Consider the following 19,883-nt stretch of genomic DNA (forward strand, 5'->3'; position numbering starts at 1 on the left):
TTATTTTCCATATTTTGTTGAGAAAAAAAAAGGCTTATTTGAAAGAATAAAAATCAGTGCAACTTGATTATTCAACACTAAGAAAACTCATTTTTCAAAGAAAACAACGTAGATTTTCAACATGCAAAACAAGTTCCAAAAGAATATTTTTTTTATCAAACAAAGTTTATCTACACTAAATCTCATTATCTATTCAAATCAAAATATATCTCAATGAAATAAATCTAAACCAAGATAGTTTAAAACTCAGTAAAAAAAAACATACAATTCTTCCATTGACAAAAAATTCAACAACTTAAATCCGCACTTCCCAACAACCTTCATAATACTCTAATCATAAATAATATATAAAAAAAAACTACCACACTTGTATATTTTTACATTTTTAAGACACAAAAGTTCTACAATATACATCCAAATATCATCCTATACATAAAATATGAACAAGTCATATTTAGGCAATATAAATCTTCTAAAGCTTATATAATTTCAGTTACCTTAATAACTTGCTCAACTAATCTCAGCTCCAAACTTTATTATTCTCAGATTAAACATATACTTAAAATATTCTAACAACTAACAAACATACTTTCTAAACTAACATAAAATCATCTTTATCCTTAAAAAAGCTCACGCACAACTTAATTCTAAGCATGCGAATCCTTTTAATAAAAATAACCAAAAAAAAGAGACAATTTTTTTTTTCAAAAATAAATTTTGATCAAATAGAAGTGTTCTACTCTTCACCAAAACATCTAAAATAAACTCAAAGTGCAAGAAACAAGAACTAACTCATAAATATAGAGACAAAACTGAAAAAGGTGTTTTTAGATATAGTGATTTTTATAAAATAAAGTGTGAATAGATAATTTTTTTCTATTTACAAATATTTTAACAAAATAACAAGAATCAAATCTTTGTATATTTGTGGATTTTGGTTCACATTTTAATTTAAATATAATATTTCTAAATATATTTGTTTAAAAGCCTTATATCTATCTACAATGATTTTTTTTTTTTTAATCATGTACTGGTCAGTACGGACGAACCAATTTCGATCTTGGTAACTGACCGTTCGAGTCCAAGAACATCTCAAAGTATGCAATAAGTAACAACAGTTACAAGTAGAGTCCAGGTGCATCTTGAAATATACAAGAATATCTCCAACATAACAACTAAGACTGATTAATGGAAAGATACATGTTCCTAGTATTAAGGAACCACTATGCATGTCAGTTAATAACTGATGTTCGGTCCATCAAGATTAGGGCCCATAAACCAATACTATAAATATAGCCATTTGTGGAGGAGTAAGATACGTTTTTACCATTTACTAGAATACACTTTTAAATCAGAGCACTTACTTGAGCGTTGGAGTACCTTTTGCAGGTAACCCCCGACCGATCGAGCATCATCATTTGAGGAAGAAAACTTGAAGTAACCAAGAGATCACTAACACATCAACAATTGTGCGTTCAGTCACATGTACTATCTGGGTCTTGCAGCCTATACAGGTACAATTGGCACTCACCGTGGGGCCGAGGTAGTATTCAAATTTTCAACAACAAATCAAGACTAACAATGATGGTGTCCACGAGGAATAACTAACCACGATTGCATGGTGGATGAAAAAATCGCGATGATCTAGGCCTTCCATGCACAAATGGAGGAATTACAACAAAAAGGCATGACAGATCAGTTACGGAATGAGGATCGACATCGGCATGAGGAAGAGATATCCCTTCTACAAGAGCAAAATAAAAATATGTAGCAGCAACTTGATGGGCGTGAACAAGAAGAGCAATCTCGAGCACAAAATCATCAAACCCATCAAACTCATCAAAGTTCTAGAAATACTCCTCCTCCTGACAACGAGGAAGACCCGAGAGGACATCCATTTACGGATGAGATAATTGACACACAACTCCCTCCTAAGTGGAAAGGACTAACCATTAAACTCTATGATGGTTCTATCGATCCGGACGAACACCTAAACGTCTTTAAGAACAAATGACCTTTTACACCACCAACAAGGCGTATGGTGCAAGGTCTTCCCTACCTCCCTCCAAGAGGGACCACTCGGTTGGTTCATTGGACTCCCTCTTAACTCTGTGAGAAGTTTTAAAGTTCTGACAACAATGTTCACCACGCAATATGCAACAAGCCGACCGCACCACACCTCATCCATGTCTCTCCTTAACGTGAAACAAGAAAAAGGAGAGTCATTGCGAACAAAGTTTGCATGGGTATTAGAAACTTGATGTTGGAGATAGTCATGCCTCACCCTGTCTCAACAATCTAACCAGGCTAAAAATATGGATGAATTGAGGAATCGCGCAACCAAGTTTATACAAATAGAAGAACTCATAAACTATCATAGGAGTAATCAATCTGAAGGTACCGATAAGGGGAAGACAAAGGAAATCGACCTGTATCAGGTCGATCCGACCGTTTCAGAGAAAATCGAGGACCCCGATTTCTTTGTTACACACCACTGACTCTTCCAAGGGGAAGAGTTTTGGACGAGGCGTTACAAGCCGAGTTAATCCCGGCCTTGAAGCAGTCGTAGAGTCCAAGGAACACATATACATCTAAACACTGCCAATATCATCGTAATTATGGTCATACGACCGAAGGCTACCAAGCATTGAAAGGCAAGATAGAAGAACTTATTCCAGCTGGCCATTTCCACAAATTCATTAAAATCGACACCAACTCGTATCGATCTCCGCATAGGGATTGATACCCACCTAGAGGTCATAAAGAACACTAGGATCGATAAGGACAAGGGGATTCACATTGACGTGATGAGAACCAACATCCTATGAGACAAAGACAAAGTGAAAGTCCAATAAGAAGGACTCAACCACAAAGTGAAAATCTTAAGAGAAACAATTGGACCAAACGTAGGGTCCAAGAGGTTATCAATACCATAGACGGGTCGATATCACTCGACAATCCCGAACGAGAAGTCAAATAGCTGGAGGTTTTGCGGGAGGTGGGTGTTTTAATTCGGTCAGAAAGAAGAATCTTCAGGCAATCCAGTCTGTCCATTCCGTGCCTACCCGAAATCGACCGAGGATGCCTCAATCACTGACGATGACGCATAACAAGAAGTAATAAATGAGGCGTGCGTTCCTATAAAGTAGTTAAAATTGGATGTCGAGATAGCAAGAGAGATTTGAAGCCTAACTTCTTAGCCTCGATGGCCTAGGCCCTGAGGTTAGGGGGTTGTAGAGTCAGGGGGTGAGCCCGATGTTGTGTAAAAGTGACTTTTCTTCAAAGCTTACACTAGAAGGTGTTCGGGGTCAGAAACCAATCTTAATGATAAGAAGAATGCGTTGAAGGTTGACTTCTTAGCCTCATTGGCTTGGGCCTGAGGATAGGAGGTTGTAGATTCATGGGTCGAGTCTGATGCTGTGTACAAGTGGGTCGGTTGCCGAAGAGAATATCTAAAGACATTTATACCACGTTAATGCGAATCCACGTTAATGCGAATCAAGGGTTTCCAGACAATCAAGCTATACACAAAACGTTTATTAATGAATGAGACTCATAACAAGGTCAAGTATCAAGAAGTAAAAGAGACATAGGAAGGAAAGAGATCATCACACATTAGACTAAGATTTTTTCTTGATTACATTAAATGCTGTGAATTTAAAGTCGCATGTATCCTTATCTAGAAAAAGATTATTTGTAAAAAAAAATGTTAATAACTACTTTATTTTATATTGTCAACAGGGAAAGTAACAAGTCCCACCAAACAAAAATAGCCCACATAACCTTTATATCTGAAGAAATTATTGAATGTTTCATTGAGATATAATTAAATGAAAATAAATGTGGAACTCTTGGAAAGGTGAACATTATAGGCCAATCATTAAAATGTGTTAATGGTTGCTTAGTGTTCCATGCATGCACGTATCTTATGGGTGTGGCATTCACTAATTTATTTTATTTAATTATATGTTTGCTAGGGAGAATAGAGAGAATAAAAAATAAATAAATGTTTGTTCGATTAAAAATAGATGAGTGGAAAAAGTAATTTTGTTTATTATCATTTTGTAATTATATATTATTATCATAAAAAAAAAACCTTCGTTATCAAAACACATATTTAAAGTAACTTTTTGGGCAATATAATCAAATATGTATTAGAAAGTAAAATTTGATTTCAATTATTGAACTTGTGAAGGATCTGTAGAAGCAGTTTTTGGAATTAGAAAATATTAAATTAATTTTGTAGAATTTTGGGTTTAGTTTAGTCTGATTATTAGATGATTTTAGTTAATGAGGTGTATTGTGTGGAAGGTGTTTCTATAAATAGTATGAAAGAGATGAAAATATATGGCAGCAAATTGCATTGGCAAGAGTAGGATCCGCTTCCTCTGTGTTTGTTTGTTAGCATTTTACACTCTCACTCCCCTTTTACCTTTTCTTCCTCTCATCTTGTCGCTTAATTTTCCTTCTTCCTTCTTTTTGTGAGTATTCAATTCCATTTTCTCATTCTTCTTTCTTTTCTTTTTCATTCATCCAATAATACAGTTCTTTTGCCCTAACCAAACCCTCAGCAATTTATCTGTCAATGGGGACATTTACTGAAAACAGTTTTTCTTAAAGATTTTTTCATGAGAAGAGGATCGCTGCGAGGATCTTCTGTTTAAGGTAAAGCTATTCCGTAAGGGATGTTCGCTTTATTTTATCTTTTCATCCCTAATTTTCAATCGCTGTTATTTATTGATGTTTGAATCTTTTTTATTGCTGCATTAGCAATGGCGAATGCCTTAACTGTGTTGTGTGGTATCGGTTATTAGGTTTGAATCAAAGTACTGAATTATTAATCTTCACAACCACTTCTTTAATTTCACTGAATTTTTCTTACTCATCACAATCAATCACAGGCTCCACTCTTATTTTTTTTTTGTTTTATAAAAAGAATGTCACCAGTCTATATTCACAAGAATGTGATTTTCAAGATTAAAAAAAAATAATGATTATTAAATAAAAAAAATAACTTGTACATCGATAGTATAGAAAAAGCTATGCTGTTTCTTACGTTTGTTAATTTTTATATCTTAAGAGTTATTATATCTATTATAATTATGATTTTTAATTGTTTGATTGCAATTCTTTTTACACTCAGTGTATTAAAAAATAATTTCATTTAAGAAAATTAATGATTGAATTAATTATTTTAAAATTTTGATTCGTAATTTATGTTCACGGTAGTCTTAATACGTAATCTAATATGAATGTTTTTCCCCGTCATATTAGTATAATATTAGCTAAAAGGATGATGTAGAAATCTAATATTTTTTTAGAATAATAAGAGTATGTTTTGACCAGCCTCATCATAAGTATTTATAAAAAATAAGATTTTTTTTGAAATTAACCATTATATTATAATTGAATTAATATATAAAATAATTAATTTTAACTTATAAAATATTTTTTTTTATTTCTCTTAGAATTACTTATTATGGACCAATCCAATCAGACATGTACGTTATTAACTTCTACCATCATTCCAATAGCCGCCGTTAGAACAACAGTATGCCTTAGTTTCCCAAGGTGTTGTTCAGTAGTCATAATATCTTTACTAAAACTAGCAAACATGACTAATGTAAATTTGAAATTATGTCACCAAGATCATGCTAATCCATTACTTTCTTTAAAAGAAAAGTATTGAACAATTATTATATTTTTCTTATAATATATGTTTCTTTCTCTAGTAATCTTTTCTACTTTTGTTTTTGTTAACAAGTGTAGTATATTGGTTAACATTTGTCTATTTAAGGTTTATTCAGAAGTCTAGAGGAGAAAAATAAAGAAAAGTAAATTTAATTTTTCTATAAATCAAAATTTATACATAAATTAAAAATAAAAATCAGAAAATATGAAGGATTTTTTTATAAATTAGTCTATGCATAAATTGATTTAGTTTATTTCCTAGAAAGAATTCATGGAATTCCTTCAAGTATACCGTTACGGTAAAGTATGTAGTCGTACTATATGAATTGAACCTGTGTGTTCTCACTTTGATGCAGATGTTTAATACCTGGTATATTCGTATGGCTTCTTATTCATCAACAAGAAGGGACAACGTTGTTTGTATTATTATGGATGCTTCGACATTTTTGTACTGGCAGCGAGCATGCTAGGCTAGGATTATAGCAACGAGTTATAGCTCCATTGAGTAAGGGTACATTGATTGGGGATGTAGAATTCTTTGTTGGTGTGAGTAGGGTTATAATGTCCTGAATTAAATATCATTTGTCAACTGCTGCTCATGATGTGAAATACGTTGCTACTGATAAAAGAAAGTCTCACCGTTAAATGTTTGACTTATTATTGTTATAAGTTGTTCTAATTTACTTTGGATGCACACAACCTTGCACTTGCAGAGAGAGATGGTTGCCTTTGGGAAAAAGTTGAAAGAAAGACAAATTCAAGAATGGCAAGGGTATGCTTTTTGCCTATGTTGTCTGTCTGTGGTTTGATTTTTACGCATGGTCATGATGTTGACTTTTAATTTAGATATTACATAAACTACAAATTAATGAAGAAACGAGTGAAGCAGTATGCTCAACAAATTCAACTTGAAACACTAGATCGCCGTCATGTACTTAAGGATTTCTCAAGAATGCTGGATAATCAGGTCCGTTCCCATCGTTGCCTATATGTTAATTATTTTAGTCACTGACTTAACATTGAGAAATTTGAGTCTTTTCCACTACTTCTAACTATTCAATCTAGATTCTGGTTTTGGGTATATAAATGGACGGTATTCAGTTTGTTGTGTTGTACTGTGTTTCACTCACTTCCTTGTTACAATTCAGATTGAAAAGACTGTCCTTTTCCTGTTGGAACAACAAGGACTTTTAGCAAGTAGGATTGCAAAGCTCGGAGAGGAACATGAAGTTATTCAACAGGAGCCTCGTATAAGCAGAATAGCGGAACTACGAGAAGCTTATAGAGCAGTGGGACTAGAGCTATTGAAGCTTCTCTTCTTTGTGGAAGTCAATGCTGTTGGTTTGCGTAAGATATTGAAGAAGTTTGAAAAACGCTTAGGCTATAAATTTACGGATTACTATGTTAAAACTCGGGCAAATCATCCTTACTCCCAGCTACAACAAGTGTTCAAGCATGTGGTAATATGTTAAGTTCAAACACAAATTTGCATTTGGACCATTGCAGAATAAAATGCATCGTTAACAAACTATAACTTTTTTTTTCGTCCTACAAAGGAACATTGACTGACAGACACGAAACTTGCAGGGAGTTGGAGCTGTTGTTGGAGCTTTATCTCGCAACCTTCATGAACTTCAGGAGAATCAGCAAAGTCAAGGGAGCTTCTTATCAATTTATGATCAGCCTACTCTTCCTCTTCAGGTTTCTTCTACATTGACTTTGTTTCATCCCCTGATGTTAATTATCATGTTTTCTCTCAATGTTTTCAGGCAAGGTTTAGTAGCTGCCTTAGAAGTAACACCAGTTTGGTGATTTTCCATCATAATTTTGGTCTTACTTATTTTCAGGATCCTGTTATTGATTCAATAAGAGCAGCGGTTGATAGGTTAACTAACTCAACCAACTTCCTAAACTTTTTGGGGAAGCATGCACTTATTGTGGATGAGGAGCTACCGACACCTGTTGATGAGCATGTTGGTGGTGAAAGATATCATTTTATGTCTCTTTCCCTAAACTTGGCAAACACATTTTTATATATGGTCAATACATATATTATAGTCCCTACTGCAGATGATTACTCTACGAGCCTTGGAGCTGCACCAACTGTTTGTGGTATTGTGATCGGGGCAATGGCAGTTGCACAGGTGTTTTCTTCAGTGTACTTTAGTGCGTGGTCAAATAAATCATACTTCAGACCTCTAGTATTCAGTAGCATAGTTCTTTTTCTCGGCAATGCCATGTATGCCATGGCATATGATCTTAATTCGATATGGATCCTCTTAATTGGTCGTCTTTTATGTGGGTAGGTATTTTTGTATCTTTTACTTGCTTTCATTACTTGATGACTATGAGTTTTGATTTTGCAGCGTCATTTTACTTTCGGAAAGTATTATTACACTGTATGTTTTTGGGTCAAGTGTTATTGTCCGTATCCAGAATAAGGCTCGAGAGAAAGATGAATTTTGATTCTCTGTTCTTTGCTCATTAGGCAACTTTGTCTACTGTGATTTTCGTGTTGCTTGCAAAATTTGTTCTAGTTGACTTGTATAAATATTGCCAACCATCATGAATTATTGGGGCCATTTTACGTTTCCCTTAATACTGAAGTTAGAGATATTTTAAGGTACTAAATTAAGACCTAGATCCATTCATAAACGTCTGATTTTAATTGCAGATTTGGTTCTGCCAGAGCTGTTAATCGACGTTATATTAGTGATTGTGTGCCTTTAAAAATCCGCATGCAAGCATCGGCAGGTTTTGTTAGTGCCAGTGCTCTTGGAATGGCCTGTGGTCCTGCATTAGCTGGCTTACTACAGACCAACTTTAAGATTTTCAATATTACATTCAATCAAGACACCTTACCAGGGTGGGTTATGACAATTGCTTGGCTACTATATCTAGCGTGGTTGTCGATTACTTTTAAGGAACCTTCTCGTGAGATTGAAGAGAATCATTTACCACAACAATCCAATACTGGTACCGAACTCATTGCATCACCTCTTTGCTGATAATTTCTATTTTTCTGCTGTGTCCTTATAAGATTGTTTGTCTGCATTAATCCTCTGATTTCATTTTTGGGTCCTACTATTTTTTATATTCACTCGATATTTTGCCCTTTATGACAATCATTACTGAAAATATTTCATTAGTGACACTTGTCATCGTTTATACTTTTGGCCACTGTCAAAATAAATCTATAACAATAAAATATCATATTCATCCTCATCAAAGGAATTGGACATTGATCATATGTTGAATTATTTAGCAAAAAATTCAGTTTTATAATAGCTTTGTCTTTTGCTTCATACTTTGAGAAGTACATGTATTGTCAGACCATACCCTGTCTTCCTCAGAAGCTTTATAAAACTTTGCTGTTCAATTGCACTCCCGCTACTTGCAATGCTACCCCGTCAAGTGTTTTTTTTAACCTTCAAAACACCACAATCACGTACTGAATAGGTCAAATAAGGATATGTAAAGAAATTAGCAATAAAAACTGAAAATCGTTAGGAAATATTTACCTGGAATGCTATCTCTAGTGAAGTGGTAAATCTGCTGCCGAAAACATTTTCCTTAAGTTATAATATCATAATTTAAGGGTTATCTATATGTTTGTTCTTTCTTTTAAATTACAACACAATTGAAAATGACAGGTTTTTTTTGCTTGTACTAATAGTAAACAGTGCACTGGAAAAAGGCTTAAGAAAACCATTGCTAATTGGTTCAGAAGATAAGGCAGATGAAGATGCTGATCAGGATAATGATGATAGTGAAGAAGCTCCAGAAGAATCTCGTCAGCCAGCCAATTCAATTGGAGCAGCATATAGACTCCTTACACCTTCTGTCAAGGTTTGAGAACATTTCTAAACATTACAATCTCAATTCATAAAATGATGGATTTCCATTAACCCATAGATTATTAGAAGTACACGTGTTAATCTCCGTTAAATTTAATTTTTCATGTGACACACCATATTCCTGTCCTAAATTTTTCAACTAGGCACGTAAATGAATTTCCTTTCATTTATTGCGAAAATGCAACTTAGAGAGATGACCTGATTTATATGAATTATTAATTAATAATGAAGTAGCAGTAAAGTAAATAAAAATATCAATTGGATATTTAGGCAACCACGAGAGCATAAATAAGGTCAGATGGAAGATGGTGTTTAATAATTTACTGACTCCTGAGCTAGAGATTCGAAGATTGTTTGAGGTTAATGACTAGTGACTTTGGTTTCTATAGTAGTGATATTTGAATAGGACTCGCCCAGCAGGTCCTATAAGTAGAATTTTATTTCCCAATAAGTACAAACATGACGATAAAAGAAGATTTATAGTGCTAAATTTGCAGGATGGCACATTCTCCATTGCTTTGACGTCGTATGTTTCTAGATATAATGAGTTTCTTGATTCAGCTTATTGTTATTTTAGATTATTTAGAATGGTGAAATCTTTGGTGTACAGTTTGTTTGACATCACAATTCACAAAATTCCAATTGAAGACCAGATAAACGGTTTTTCATCTGACCGACGTTCTGTAACATCTCAGGTTCAGTTATTGATATATTTCATGCTAAAATATGCAATGGAGGTTTTACTATCAGAATCTAGTGTCGTCACGACATACTACTTCAATTGGACAACAAGCACGGTTTCCGTTTTTCTTGCTTGCCTTGGCTTGACAGTTCTTCCCGTCAACATTATAGTTGGAAGTTATATAAGCAATATGTTTGAGGACAGGTAACGTGTAAAAAACCTATTCTTCATTTTGTTATCAATCATAACGCTAATTTATGATCTGGAGTTTGCAGAAAGATGCATGACAAATTGATAATACATTTGGGATTTTAATGCTAGAGAAAATGATAAAAGCAATTACAGAGATCCAATCCAAGGGATTGATATCTTCACTTATCCACTCGTAATCTAAACAGTGTTGATACTACCCACCTCACACTAAGAGATCCTCTTTCTATTTTATGGTTTTGTAGGCAAATTCTGTTGGCATCAGAACTTATGGTTTTCGTAGGCATACTCTTCAGCTTCAATGTAATTATTCCATACTCTGAGCCACAGTATATCTGTTCAGGGCTCCTTATGTTTGTTTCTGCTGAAGTACTTGAAGGTAAGATCTTAAACTCTTATTAGTGACCTCACTGATCTGCTTTCCAATTTATGATGGTAGAGATGCACAATAATCATGGTGTTATGTCTCACTAAGCGTAATTACTGAATATGATAATAATACTTACCATCAGGAACACAGCGTAGTTTAGCCAACAACGAGCATGTTGTTATTAATCAAATGTGATATATTTATTCTCTCAAATTCAGAAGGGTCTTTAGATATACCACAAAAACGATCTTGTCCTGTATTTGTTTATGTTTTTTTTTATGGACTGATTATACAGCTGTTGATGAAATCCATCATCATTGATGTTTTAAGAAGAATAATATGATTACGTCCAATTTTTTAAGGAAAAAAATTTGGCTTTAGTCCTATACTTTAGGAACATGATTTTGATCCTTTTATTTTTTAAAAATGATGTAATTCACTTGCCCTAACTCTATTAAAATCATTTGTTAATATAGCTATTAGCTTACACGTGACAGTCACGTAGTAACACCATCAAGAACTAACTCTGCTATTTTCAGAAAGTTTACAATCAAAATCACTGTTTTCTAAAATGCATGCATTAAGATTTAATTTAACTAAATATTGAGAGACTAAAATACATTTACATTTGAAAAAAGTTAAAGAGCAAGAAGCATTTCATTATGGAACATCATGCAAACATATTGGTCTGGTTGATTGTTATGATGTTTGACAATGATTCATGCTTTACAGGCGTCAACTTGTCACTTCTTTCACGAGTTATGTCATCAAGGCTTTCTCGTGGAACCTACAATGGAGGGCTTTTGTCCACAGAGGCTGGGACACTTGCACGAGTGATTGCAGATGCAACCATTACTCTTGCTGGCTATGTGGGTGTGAGTAGGCTCCTCAATATCACCCTCATTCCTTCCTTCTTCATTTGCGTAGTTTCCATAATTTTAACTTGCTATACCTACAATTCTTTATATTGATTAGGCATGTTGTATGTTTTAAGAAAACTTGCTCACCAAGTTCTTTTCTTCGTTCCAATTTTGATCTATCAACTTCTTCAAACTCCATGAGGTAGTGAAAGAGTAGCTAGGCTAATGTAAATTCTTAAGTTTGATGGATTCCTCATTAGAATGGTGATTTTTCTAATCTAGTTAATATTAAACCAAATATCCCACTCTTACATAATAAAATTGTCTCCCCTCTTGAGAATACATACAAAATAAGTTTCGTGGTATTTTTATTACTATTTTTATACTATACACTTTACATTATTTTTCTCCCTCGGATATTAGTTTTTTTAATTTTTTTATTTCATTTATTATATTCTCAAATTAAGTTCTTTAATGTTCATTTTAAAAAAAAATTCCTAAATCTAAATTATTTATTTTTGGAAAAATATTTTTTTTGTACTTTTTCTTAAACTTCGTTTTGGTCACTAAATTTTTAAATTAATGAATTATTCTACAATTTGTTTTAAAATATGTAAATTTGGTCATTCTTTAAACTTTGTAGACGATAAAAAGATTATCACTAAATATTAAGTTTGAATATGACTAAAAATTAAATTCATGTATTTTTAAAATTTGGAGGATTAATTTATGAATTTAAAATATATAGACTAAAGTCAATTTAAAATATATGAACAGGGATAATAACATTTTTTCTTTTATATTTTTATACTTATCTGAATCAATTGTATATATAGTTTTAAATAAATTTTCTCTAAATGATTGTGTTCTAATTAATATTATAAACAAACAAAACATGAAATATTTATTAGTGATTGTATAAGGATTTTATTTGTAGTTTGTCATGTAATTATAGGTTTATCTCTACGTTTAGGAACGTATTAAGTGTAGTTTTTATTCTATTATCTCGTGATTTCTACAGAATAAAAATAATTAATTTTAAATAAAGAAATGTTTTTAATCTTAAAAGGAGTATAAAGGTGGAATTGATTTAGAAGAGCATTTGGCCAAAATTACATGTAATATTTTTTCTTCGTTTTTTCATAAATGAGTAATTTTTTTATATAAAAATAGGTAAGTCGTGTGAGAGGGAATAGTTTAAATTTAAAGAAATGTGATCCAAAAAACGTTTATTTTTTTAATTTTTTTTCAAATTTTGTTATTTTTTATTAATCAATTCAGGTTTAATTATTTTAAAAAAAAAAATTTAGAAGACTCTCAAAGCCTAAGCCTAATGCGTCAAATAAAATTCAGTGCTTTACATTCTGCTAATTCTTTTTTCTATTGGCCAAATAAGTTCTTTTAGCACATTGCACACAATATTCAATATAAGTTTCGGTCTTGATATTTATATATAAAAATTTCCTTCTCTATACAAGTTGTTAACTAGTTTACTTTAACATCTCATAAATACATCTCATCATTACAATACACATTTTATTTTTTTCTATATAAATTTGGATTTCTCAAAATATTCCTATTAAAAGATTATAACTTATAAAAATACAAATATCTATAATATAAGGTTCAAAACAACATTTTAAAGCTCTCCAGATCCTCCGATACGTGTAAGATCATTTGCTCGTGTATGTAGTCAGTCATTGCACTTTCACAACACAACAAGAAAAACAAAGGTAAACTAATGAAAAAAAAATTTATAACATATTTAATTCATGCAAAAAGAACCAATTTCATCATTCATATAAATCACACATGGATTTATTTTCAATCACAATCATTAGATTTCATTTCAATTCCCAATACTTTGATTTCATTTCAATCACACTGACTACACATGAATCCATCTTCTTCTAGAAGACTCATTAAGTATGTCCCTACTAGAGACTAACATCTAATTCCTACATCAAGGATCAGAGTAAGTTCAAACATCAATACCAAGTGTCTACAGCGCGACCCAGTTTATATAATCTCCTCATCAGCTTCTCACCACCAAATATCTTAGTTTACATGACTTAGATTATCCGTGAAACTGGAGAATCTCTGCTAAACATAGGTTTTTCATACATAAGGTACCATTAAACTATAACTCATACATTATCTTAAATGTATGACATCAATTTAATACAATTTTCATCATTCATATATAATAGATATCATTTAATCACATAACATTCAATAACCTTTCCAACATCGAAAACAATATTTAACTTTCAAACTATCAAAATCTAATATTTATACATGTTCACACAACATAAAATCAAACAATTTTATCAAATAACATCCCTGTAAGAGAAATTGAAACTTGGGACTACATCCCCTCCACATTCAATCTTCTAATCTAGGGTACTATTGAAAGTTAAAGGTAGTTTCATTTACCTTAATTGCTTGCTTTCCAAGCAACCTCTATAATTTTATCCTCTCGGATATGCTTTAAGATATAAAGGCCTAATGCAAGTTATCCAAACATAACAAAAATTCAGTATATAGTAGAATAGATTTAGATGATTACTTTTCTCAAGTGATCCCACCAAGATTGATAAATAAATCTTAAGAAAGAACAACGAATGAAGGATTTTTAGAGAAAAAAAGAACTTATTCTGTTTGAAAATCTGATTAGGTATAAATGTTCTTTAACTCTTCAGTTAGGATGTGGTGCGATCAGATTTTAAAATAGATGATGTATGGAGAAAGAAATGAAGAAAAAAAGAAAAGAGTTTGGAGAAATGGAAATAAAGAGGAGAGAATGGAGTGGGGGGTTATGTGTTTTTATTTTTTATTTTTTATGTTATTACATTTGTTGATTTCAAAAATTATGTAGATTAAAAAATGTAATAAAACATTATATGTATGATGTAGGATTTTCTTTTGCAGAATCAATTATAAACAGTCTCAAACAATAAACAACTATAAATAAATTTATTTTAATAAACCAAACATAATAATCAAATTACTAAATTATTCAAATCTTAATATTTAAATAAATAAACCTAAATTGAGTAATAAAAACATAACAACATTTGAAAAAAAATGAAAAACAAAGAAAACTGGTGCTTGAAAAGCACGACCTCAACTTCGTTAAAAAGTAATCGTCTCTAAAATTCTAAAAAACTAAACATTTTTTGGAAGAAGAAAAATAAAGGTTTAAAACCTGCTTTGAAGAACGATTCTAAAAAATAAATTGAAAGTTTTCTCTTCACATACTGTTGGAGATCCCACATCGACTAGAGATTAGGACTTTCATTGTATATAAGTATAAGTGGGTGCAAACCTCACCCCATGAGCCGGTTTTATGGGGTTGAGTTAGGCTTAAAGTCCACTCTTTCATAACATGGTATCAGAGCTCAACCCCATAAAACCGGCTCAATAAGGTGAGGTTTGCACCCACTTATATACAATGAAATGCTCTAATCTCTAGTCGATGTGGGATCTCCAACACACCCCCCTCACGCCGAGAGTGATAGATAGAAGCTCGTGCGTGGGACTATATATTATGGGTGGTCCGATAACGGCCCGATAGCGGGTGGCACGATAGGCCCAACACAAACACTCGCTAGGATAGACTCAAAATGCCTCTGATACCATATTACAAAGTGGACTTTAAGCCTAACTTAACCCCATAAAACCGGCTCGATGGGGTGAGGTTTGCACCCACTTATATACAAGTATGAAAGGCTCTAATCTCTAGTCGATGTGGGATCTCCAACACATACGGCTTTTGAATTGTAAAAAAAAATTAACCGGAATGAAAAATCACGACTTCTTTAAATTAAAATCATCCCCTCTCATACAAGTTATCCATTTTTATAAATTGTTTTTAAAATTTACTCATTTCTAAAATATTCTACTAGATTTATAAATTTACTGAGCATAAAGATGCTAATAATAAATTAAGTCGACTCATTATTTATCAGATGCATAAACTGAATTCATTAGTTAAAGAAGTTTATAAAAAACCACACCTGAATAAACAAGCTTGTTTAAAAGGTATTAATTTACTAGGGCACCAATCAAACACCAAAAATGTTATATTGATATCCAATCCAAAAAAAGGACGTAAGTAAGTTTGTTTGAGTTACAAAATTATAAAATGAAACAAAGTGAAATTGTAGGCCATTTTCATTACAGCGAATAAATAAGTAATATCTGTAAGTTTATCAAAAGCTGGAATAGCTCAGTTGGTTAGAGCGTGTGGCTGTTAACCACAAGGTCGGAGGTTCAACCCCTCCTTCTAGCGTTTTTCCAAAATTATTTTTTTTTATATAAACCCATTCAGTTGTGACGAAACTTGAATCTCTGTCACTGAACATGTCTGGTTTTTTCTTCGACAAGCTTTTTCACTGAAAACCTCAAACTTAGATCACCCCATGACTTTGTTGGATCTCCGAGAGCAAATATGGCAAAAAGTAGAGAGAACTAAATAATTAAGTTAAATGATATTTATATTTATATCCTTATAATAAAATAGTATCAATAAAGATAAAGCTGGTGAACTCCATTGTAAAGTCAATTATGGGATGAAATCTGATTATGTGGGATCCACGTACGTACTGTTTTCTACTTGCATTGATGATTATAGTATTTTCTTCTTATCCCTCTGTGTTTGCTAATTTATATTATTAACACTGCACCAATATAATTTTTGAACTAATATAGCCCCAATCTTCATTCTTATCAGTGTAATGAATAGCAGTTTCTATAATATTTTCCAAAAATATATTTTTGTTCATAATTTGTTTTGATTCTGCGTGGTTGTCCAGTAGTGTATGATAGGCGAAAAGTGACGTATGATATCGAAAATATTATATGCAACCCCCAACCCAACACTGAACAAGGTTCACGGGACCATGAATGAAGAACCCGTGATCAAAACACTGAAGCTCACAGTCACAGCAGACAAAAGAATAGCAGCAACAAAGCTACTTAGCCACATGACAAAACCTCTTCCATGATGATAATGACCCTTTTGGATTCTTCCTCTCTCTTTCCAACCAAACGCAACCCGTGACTTCAACAAACTCAAACAAATCCAACAATTTAACCCATTAAACCCTCAACTCACCTCTCCAAGAACCTCAGATTGATAAGATTTTATTATTAAAATTAGAAATTACGAATATATCATTACAAGTTTTATAAATTTGAATAAATGAATAAAGAGGGCTACAAAAGTTTTATAGAACGTGTCAGTTTTTGTGCGTAGCCATCATGTGCCTATACTATGAAAGATACAGCTTGTTGTTGTGGTGTGTCTTAAGAAAATGAAATATCACACACTTGTATTAAATCATCCAATTATCCAAAATTACGGGGTTCTGCTGAGAAAGGGAACAACTATATCTAATCAAGAAATGAGAATATTTAGAATAACACCAATTTAAAAGAGAACGAAAAGTCCACTTCATATCTATAAATCAAACTTTTTCTATGTATTTCAGATTATATACTTATAGAAACCAAATAAAACAAAAACCAATTCATACAATGAAGGAAAATACTACAACGTTTGATTTTGATCATCATGTCTCGGTGTCTGTCTACTATGTTTTGGATCTCGAGACCCTCCGAATCAAAACCAAGAAACAAAGCAAACGATACAGCAGAAAGAACCCTATCAAGAAGTACAAGTTGGTCCACCTTTCACTCTCCTTGAGCCCTCTCTTCTGAAGCACGTCAGCACCAGTGATCATGCACTGTTCATTCTCTTGGTACCATATCAAACACTTTGTCACCAAGCAGGAGTACTCGTTGATGAGAAGAGCGTCAAGAGCGTATTTGTACATGGACAAGAAGTGCATGAAGAGCCAGTACTTGGGCAAGCTATCCTTGGAGATAAAGTAACCAGAGAAGAGAAAAAACGCTGCGAGAAGCACTGTCAAGAGCGAAGTTCCAGCAATGTAGTTGGGTGCAAGAGAGCTCAAGAAGAGGACGAAGGAGTTTGCCATGAGAACTATGACCCAAATAACCAAAACAAAGTAAGCAAAAGAAAGCCATGAAGCACAAAGGCCAACTAAGAAGTAAACCGGAATAGAATATATAACAGCAACAACGAACAAGTAGGGCAAGAAAACAAGCGTATTTGCAATGAGATGAGAGGAAAGCCTATAAACCCCACTTGAAGTTTCTCTTAATATGATAGGCCTCTCGTTGATGAAGATGGGAAGGGTTTCGGTGGTGGAAGATAAGAGAAACGTGAGAGTGAAAGCAAATAGACCAAACCTTTTCTCAATCCCTTCTTTACCAAACCCTATGTTGATATAAATAGTTCCCAACACAAGCCCCACGAGAAGCGCTTCAGCAGTGTTGGTCAAAAGAAGTTGCCTGGTTCGGTAAATAATCTTCCAAAACCTGATATAAAGAGTGAAAATCTCGTGCACCCTAGAGCTTTTATACATGATGCTCTCTCTACTGCTCCTACTTCGTCCACCACCATCAGAAACCAAATTTACTGAACTTGAACTTGAACTTTCGGGCGACTCAGGAAGACTGGGTGGAGGGAGAGGCTTCACCTCATTCAAAATCTCCATGGCATATTCCAAGGCATTGAGCTGGGGAGGGACGGTGAAGCCATTGGAGTGCAAGAAGGCTTGTAAGGTGGCAACGGTTCCATGATGAACGACGGTTCCTTTGGAAAGAAGCAAGATCCTGTCAATGCAGGAGAGGATCTTGAAGCTGGGTTGGTGGATGGAGAGGATGATGGTTCTGTTGCGAGAGAGGCAAGTTTGTTTGAGAATCTGTATGACTTTGAAGGCGGAAGTGCTGTCAAGCCCCGAAGTGGGTTCGTCCAGGAGTAACACGGCAGGATCGTGGAGGAGGCTGAGACCGATGGAGACCCTTCTGCGTTCGCCGCCGGAGAGGCCGTGGGCGAGGCGCGTGTGGGCAATATGGGAGAGGCGGAGTTGGGAAAGGAGTTGGGAGACGAGGGCGGGGAGGTTGGGGGAGGAGGGTTTGAGGAGGGTGGCGGCGAAGAGGAAGGTTTCGGAGACAGTGAGGAGAGGGAGGGAGTGGTCGTGTTGGGGGACGTAGGAGGAGAGCTTGCGGAAGGAGGAGGGGAGGAGAGGGGAGGAGTTGAGGGAGAGGGTGCCGTGGGAGGGGAGGGTGCGGGTGGCCAGGATGTCGAGGAGGGTGGACTTCCCGGCGCCGCTGGGGCCCACGATGGCTAGGATTTGGGAGGGGTGGGCGGTGAGGGAGACGTCCTTGAGGATGTAGGCTGGAGGGGTGGTGGTGCAATGGTTGAAGAGGGGAGGCAGTTTGTTGGAGGAGGATTTGGTGTAGCATATTGAGGTGGCGGTTAGTGTGTAGGTTTTGGGTGGTTGTGGTGGTGGTGACGGAGGCGGCGGGGGCGGTGGTGGTGATTGGTGTTCCATGGAGGGGAGTGAGAGTGAGGATGTATGAATTTGCATTCCATGTGTTGTGAGTTGAAGTGTATAAGGGTGATATAGAATGAGACAAAAGAGAGAAATAATTTAAAAAAGGTGGTGTAGTTAAGTTTTATGGCCTTTGCTGTTTGGATTATATTTTATTCTTTTGTACAAGGTGGCTTCTAGTAATGGTGCCTTTTCAACGAAATTGGTGTAATTTAGAATTTTACTACCGAGTAAAAAAAAATTTATTATCGATTTGATCAGGAACGATCTTGAAGTGTAAATTAAAGATGAAGTAGTGATTATGGTTCACGATTTTTTTATGGGTTATCTTGTGGGAGTTGCACGACATTGATTAATATGTGAATTAAAGTCTAATACAAGTTGTGTTATTGAAGGTTTTAATTTTTTTTATTGTGTGGTATATTTGTAAATTTAAAAAATTATTTTTTATATTTATATTATTTTAAAGAGAATGGGAAAATTTAGATTTGTAATAATGCGTTAATTGTAATTATTTATAAATTATTATATTATGTAAATTTGTATAAGTTATTTGAATAACAGTGTGAAAAATAAATATTATAAGAAGGCAGAATGTATTTTTTTATAATATAAAAGTTTATTTATAAATGATGACACACGGATAATTGCTCTTTATTATGTCTTTAATTTTTATCGTAAGAGTATTTTTTTTTCTAATTTATGTCATCTATTTCGATATGAATATGTAGTAACTTATGTCATCTATTTCGATATGAATGTATTTAGTCTTTAGTGTTTCTAATTCTT

General features: G+C 33.8%; 2 protein-coding genes and 1 non-coding gene across 5 annotated transcripts; 2 read left to right on the forward strand and 1 right to left on the reverse strand.

The window, feature by feature from the left end:
* Positions 1-4,347: 4,347 nt before the first annotated feature.
* Positions 4,348-12,033, forward strand: LOC137829645 (SPX domain-containing membrane protein At4g22990). 3 transcript variants are annotated; one of them, XM_068636494.2, is made up of 13 exons: positions 4,348-4,481; positions 4,572-4,665; positions 6,048-6,196; positions 6,405-6,463; positions 6,538-6,658; positions 6,840-7,151; positions 7,279-7,392; positions 7,539-7,993; positions 8,366-8,667; positions 9,368-9,540; positions 10,244-10,434; positions 10,686-10,819; positions 11,543-11,982. In XM_068636494.2, the coding sequence occupies exons 4-13, from the start codon at positions 6,411-6,413 to the stop codon at positions 11,779-11,781; spliced, it is 2,094 nt and encodes a 697-aa protein (XP_068492595.1). In that variant the 5' UTR covers positions 4,348-4,481; positions 4,572-4,665; positions 6,048-6,196; positions 6,405-6,410; the 3' UTR covers positions 11,782-11,982. The 3 variants fall into 3 exon arrangements, with proteins under 3 accessions (XP_068492595.1, XP_090161604.1, XP_068492596.1); XM_090305478.1 differs by lacking the exon at positions 4,348-4,481 and having other exon boundaries at positions 4,529-4,665; positions 6,048-6,202; positions 11,543-11,959; XM_068636495.2 differs by lacking the exons at positions 4,348-4,481; positions 6,048-6,196 and having other exon boundaries at positions 4,535-4,665; positions 11,543-12,033.
* A 3,857-nt stretch (positions 12,034-15,890) lies between these two features.
* Positions 15,891-15,964, forward strand: TRNAN-GUU (transfer RNA asparagine (anticodon GUU)). Its single transcript has one exon. It is a non-coding gene; the product is annotated as a tRNA-Asn (tRNA).
* A 1,224-nt stretch (positions 15,965-17,188) lies between these two features.
* ABCG8 (ABC-2 type transporter family protein) lies at positions 17,189-19,236 on the reverse strand. Its single transcript, XM_068635432.2, has one exon. It carries the CDS (start codon positions 19,128-19,130, stop codon positions 17,268-17,270), a length of 1,863 nt encoding a protein of 620 aa, XP_068491533.1. The 5' UTR covers positions 19,131-19,236; the 3' UTR covers positions 17,189-17,267.
* Between the last annotated feature and the right edge of the window lie 647 nt (positions 19,237-19,883).

Source organism: Phaseolus vulgaris, chromosome 7, assembly GCF_051622355.1.
Source record: "Phaseolus vulgaris cultivar YP4 chromosome 7, ASM5162235v1, whole genome shotgun sequence".
NCBI classification, from domain to species: domain Eukaryota; kingdom Viridiplantae; phylum Streptophyta; class Magnoliopsida; order Fabales; family Fabaceae; genus Phaseolus; species Phaseolus vulgaris.

What these genes read in the sequence shown, in the direction of transcription:
- LOC137829645 (XM_068636494.2), top strand. Translation starts at nt 6,411, where the DNA reads ATGGTTGCCTTTGGGAAAAAGTTGAAAGAAAGACAAATTCAAGAATGG. An exon ending in CAAGAATGCTGGATAATCAG is followed by an intron (nt 6,659 to 6,839) that starts GTCCGTTCCCAT and finishes GTTACAATTCAG; the next exon opens with ATTGAAAAGACTGTCCTTTT. An exon ending in ATTGGTCGTCTTTTATGTGG is followed by an intron (nt 7,994 to 8,365) that starts GTAGGTATTTTT and finishes TTTTAATTGCAG; the next exon opens with ATTTGGTTCTGCCAGAGCTG.
- ABCG8 (XM_068635432.2), bottom strand. Translation starts at nt 19,130, where the DNA reads ATGCAAATTCATACATCCTCACTCTCACTCCCCTCCATGGAACACCAA.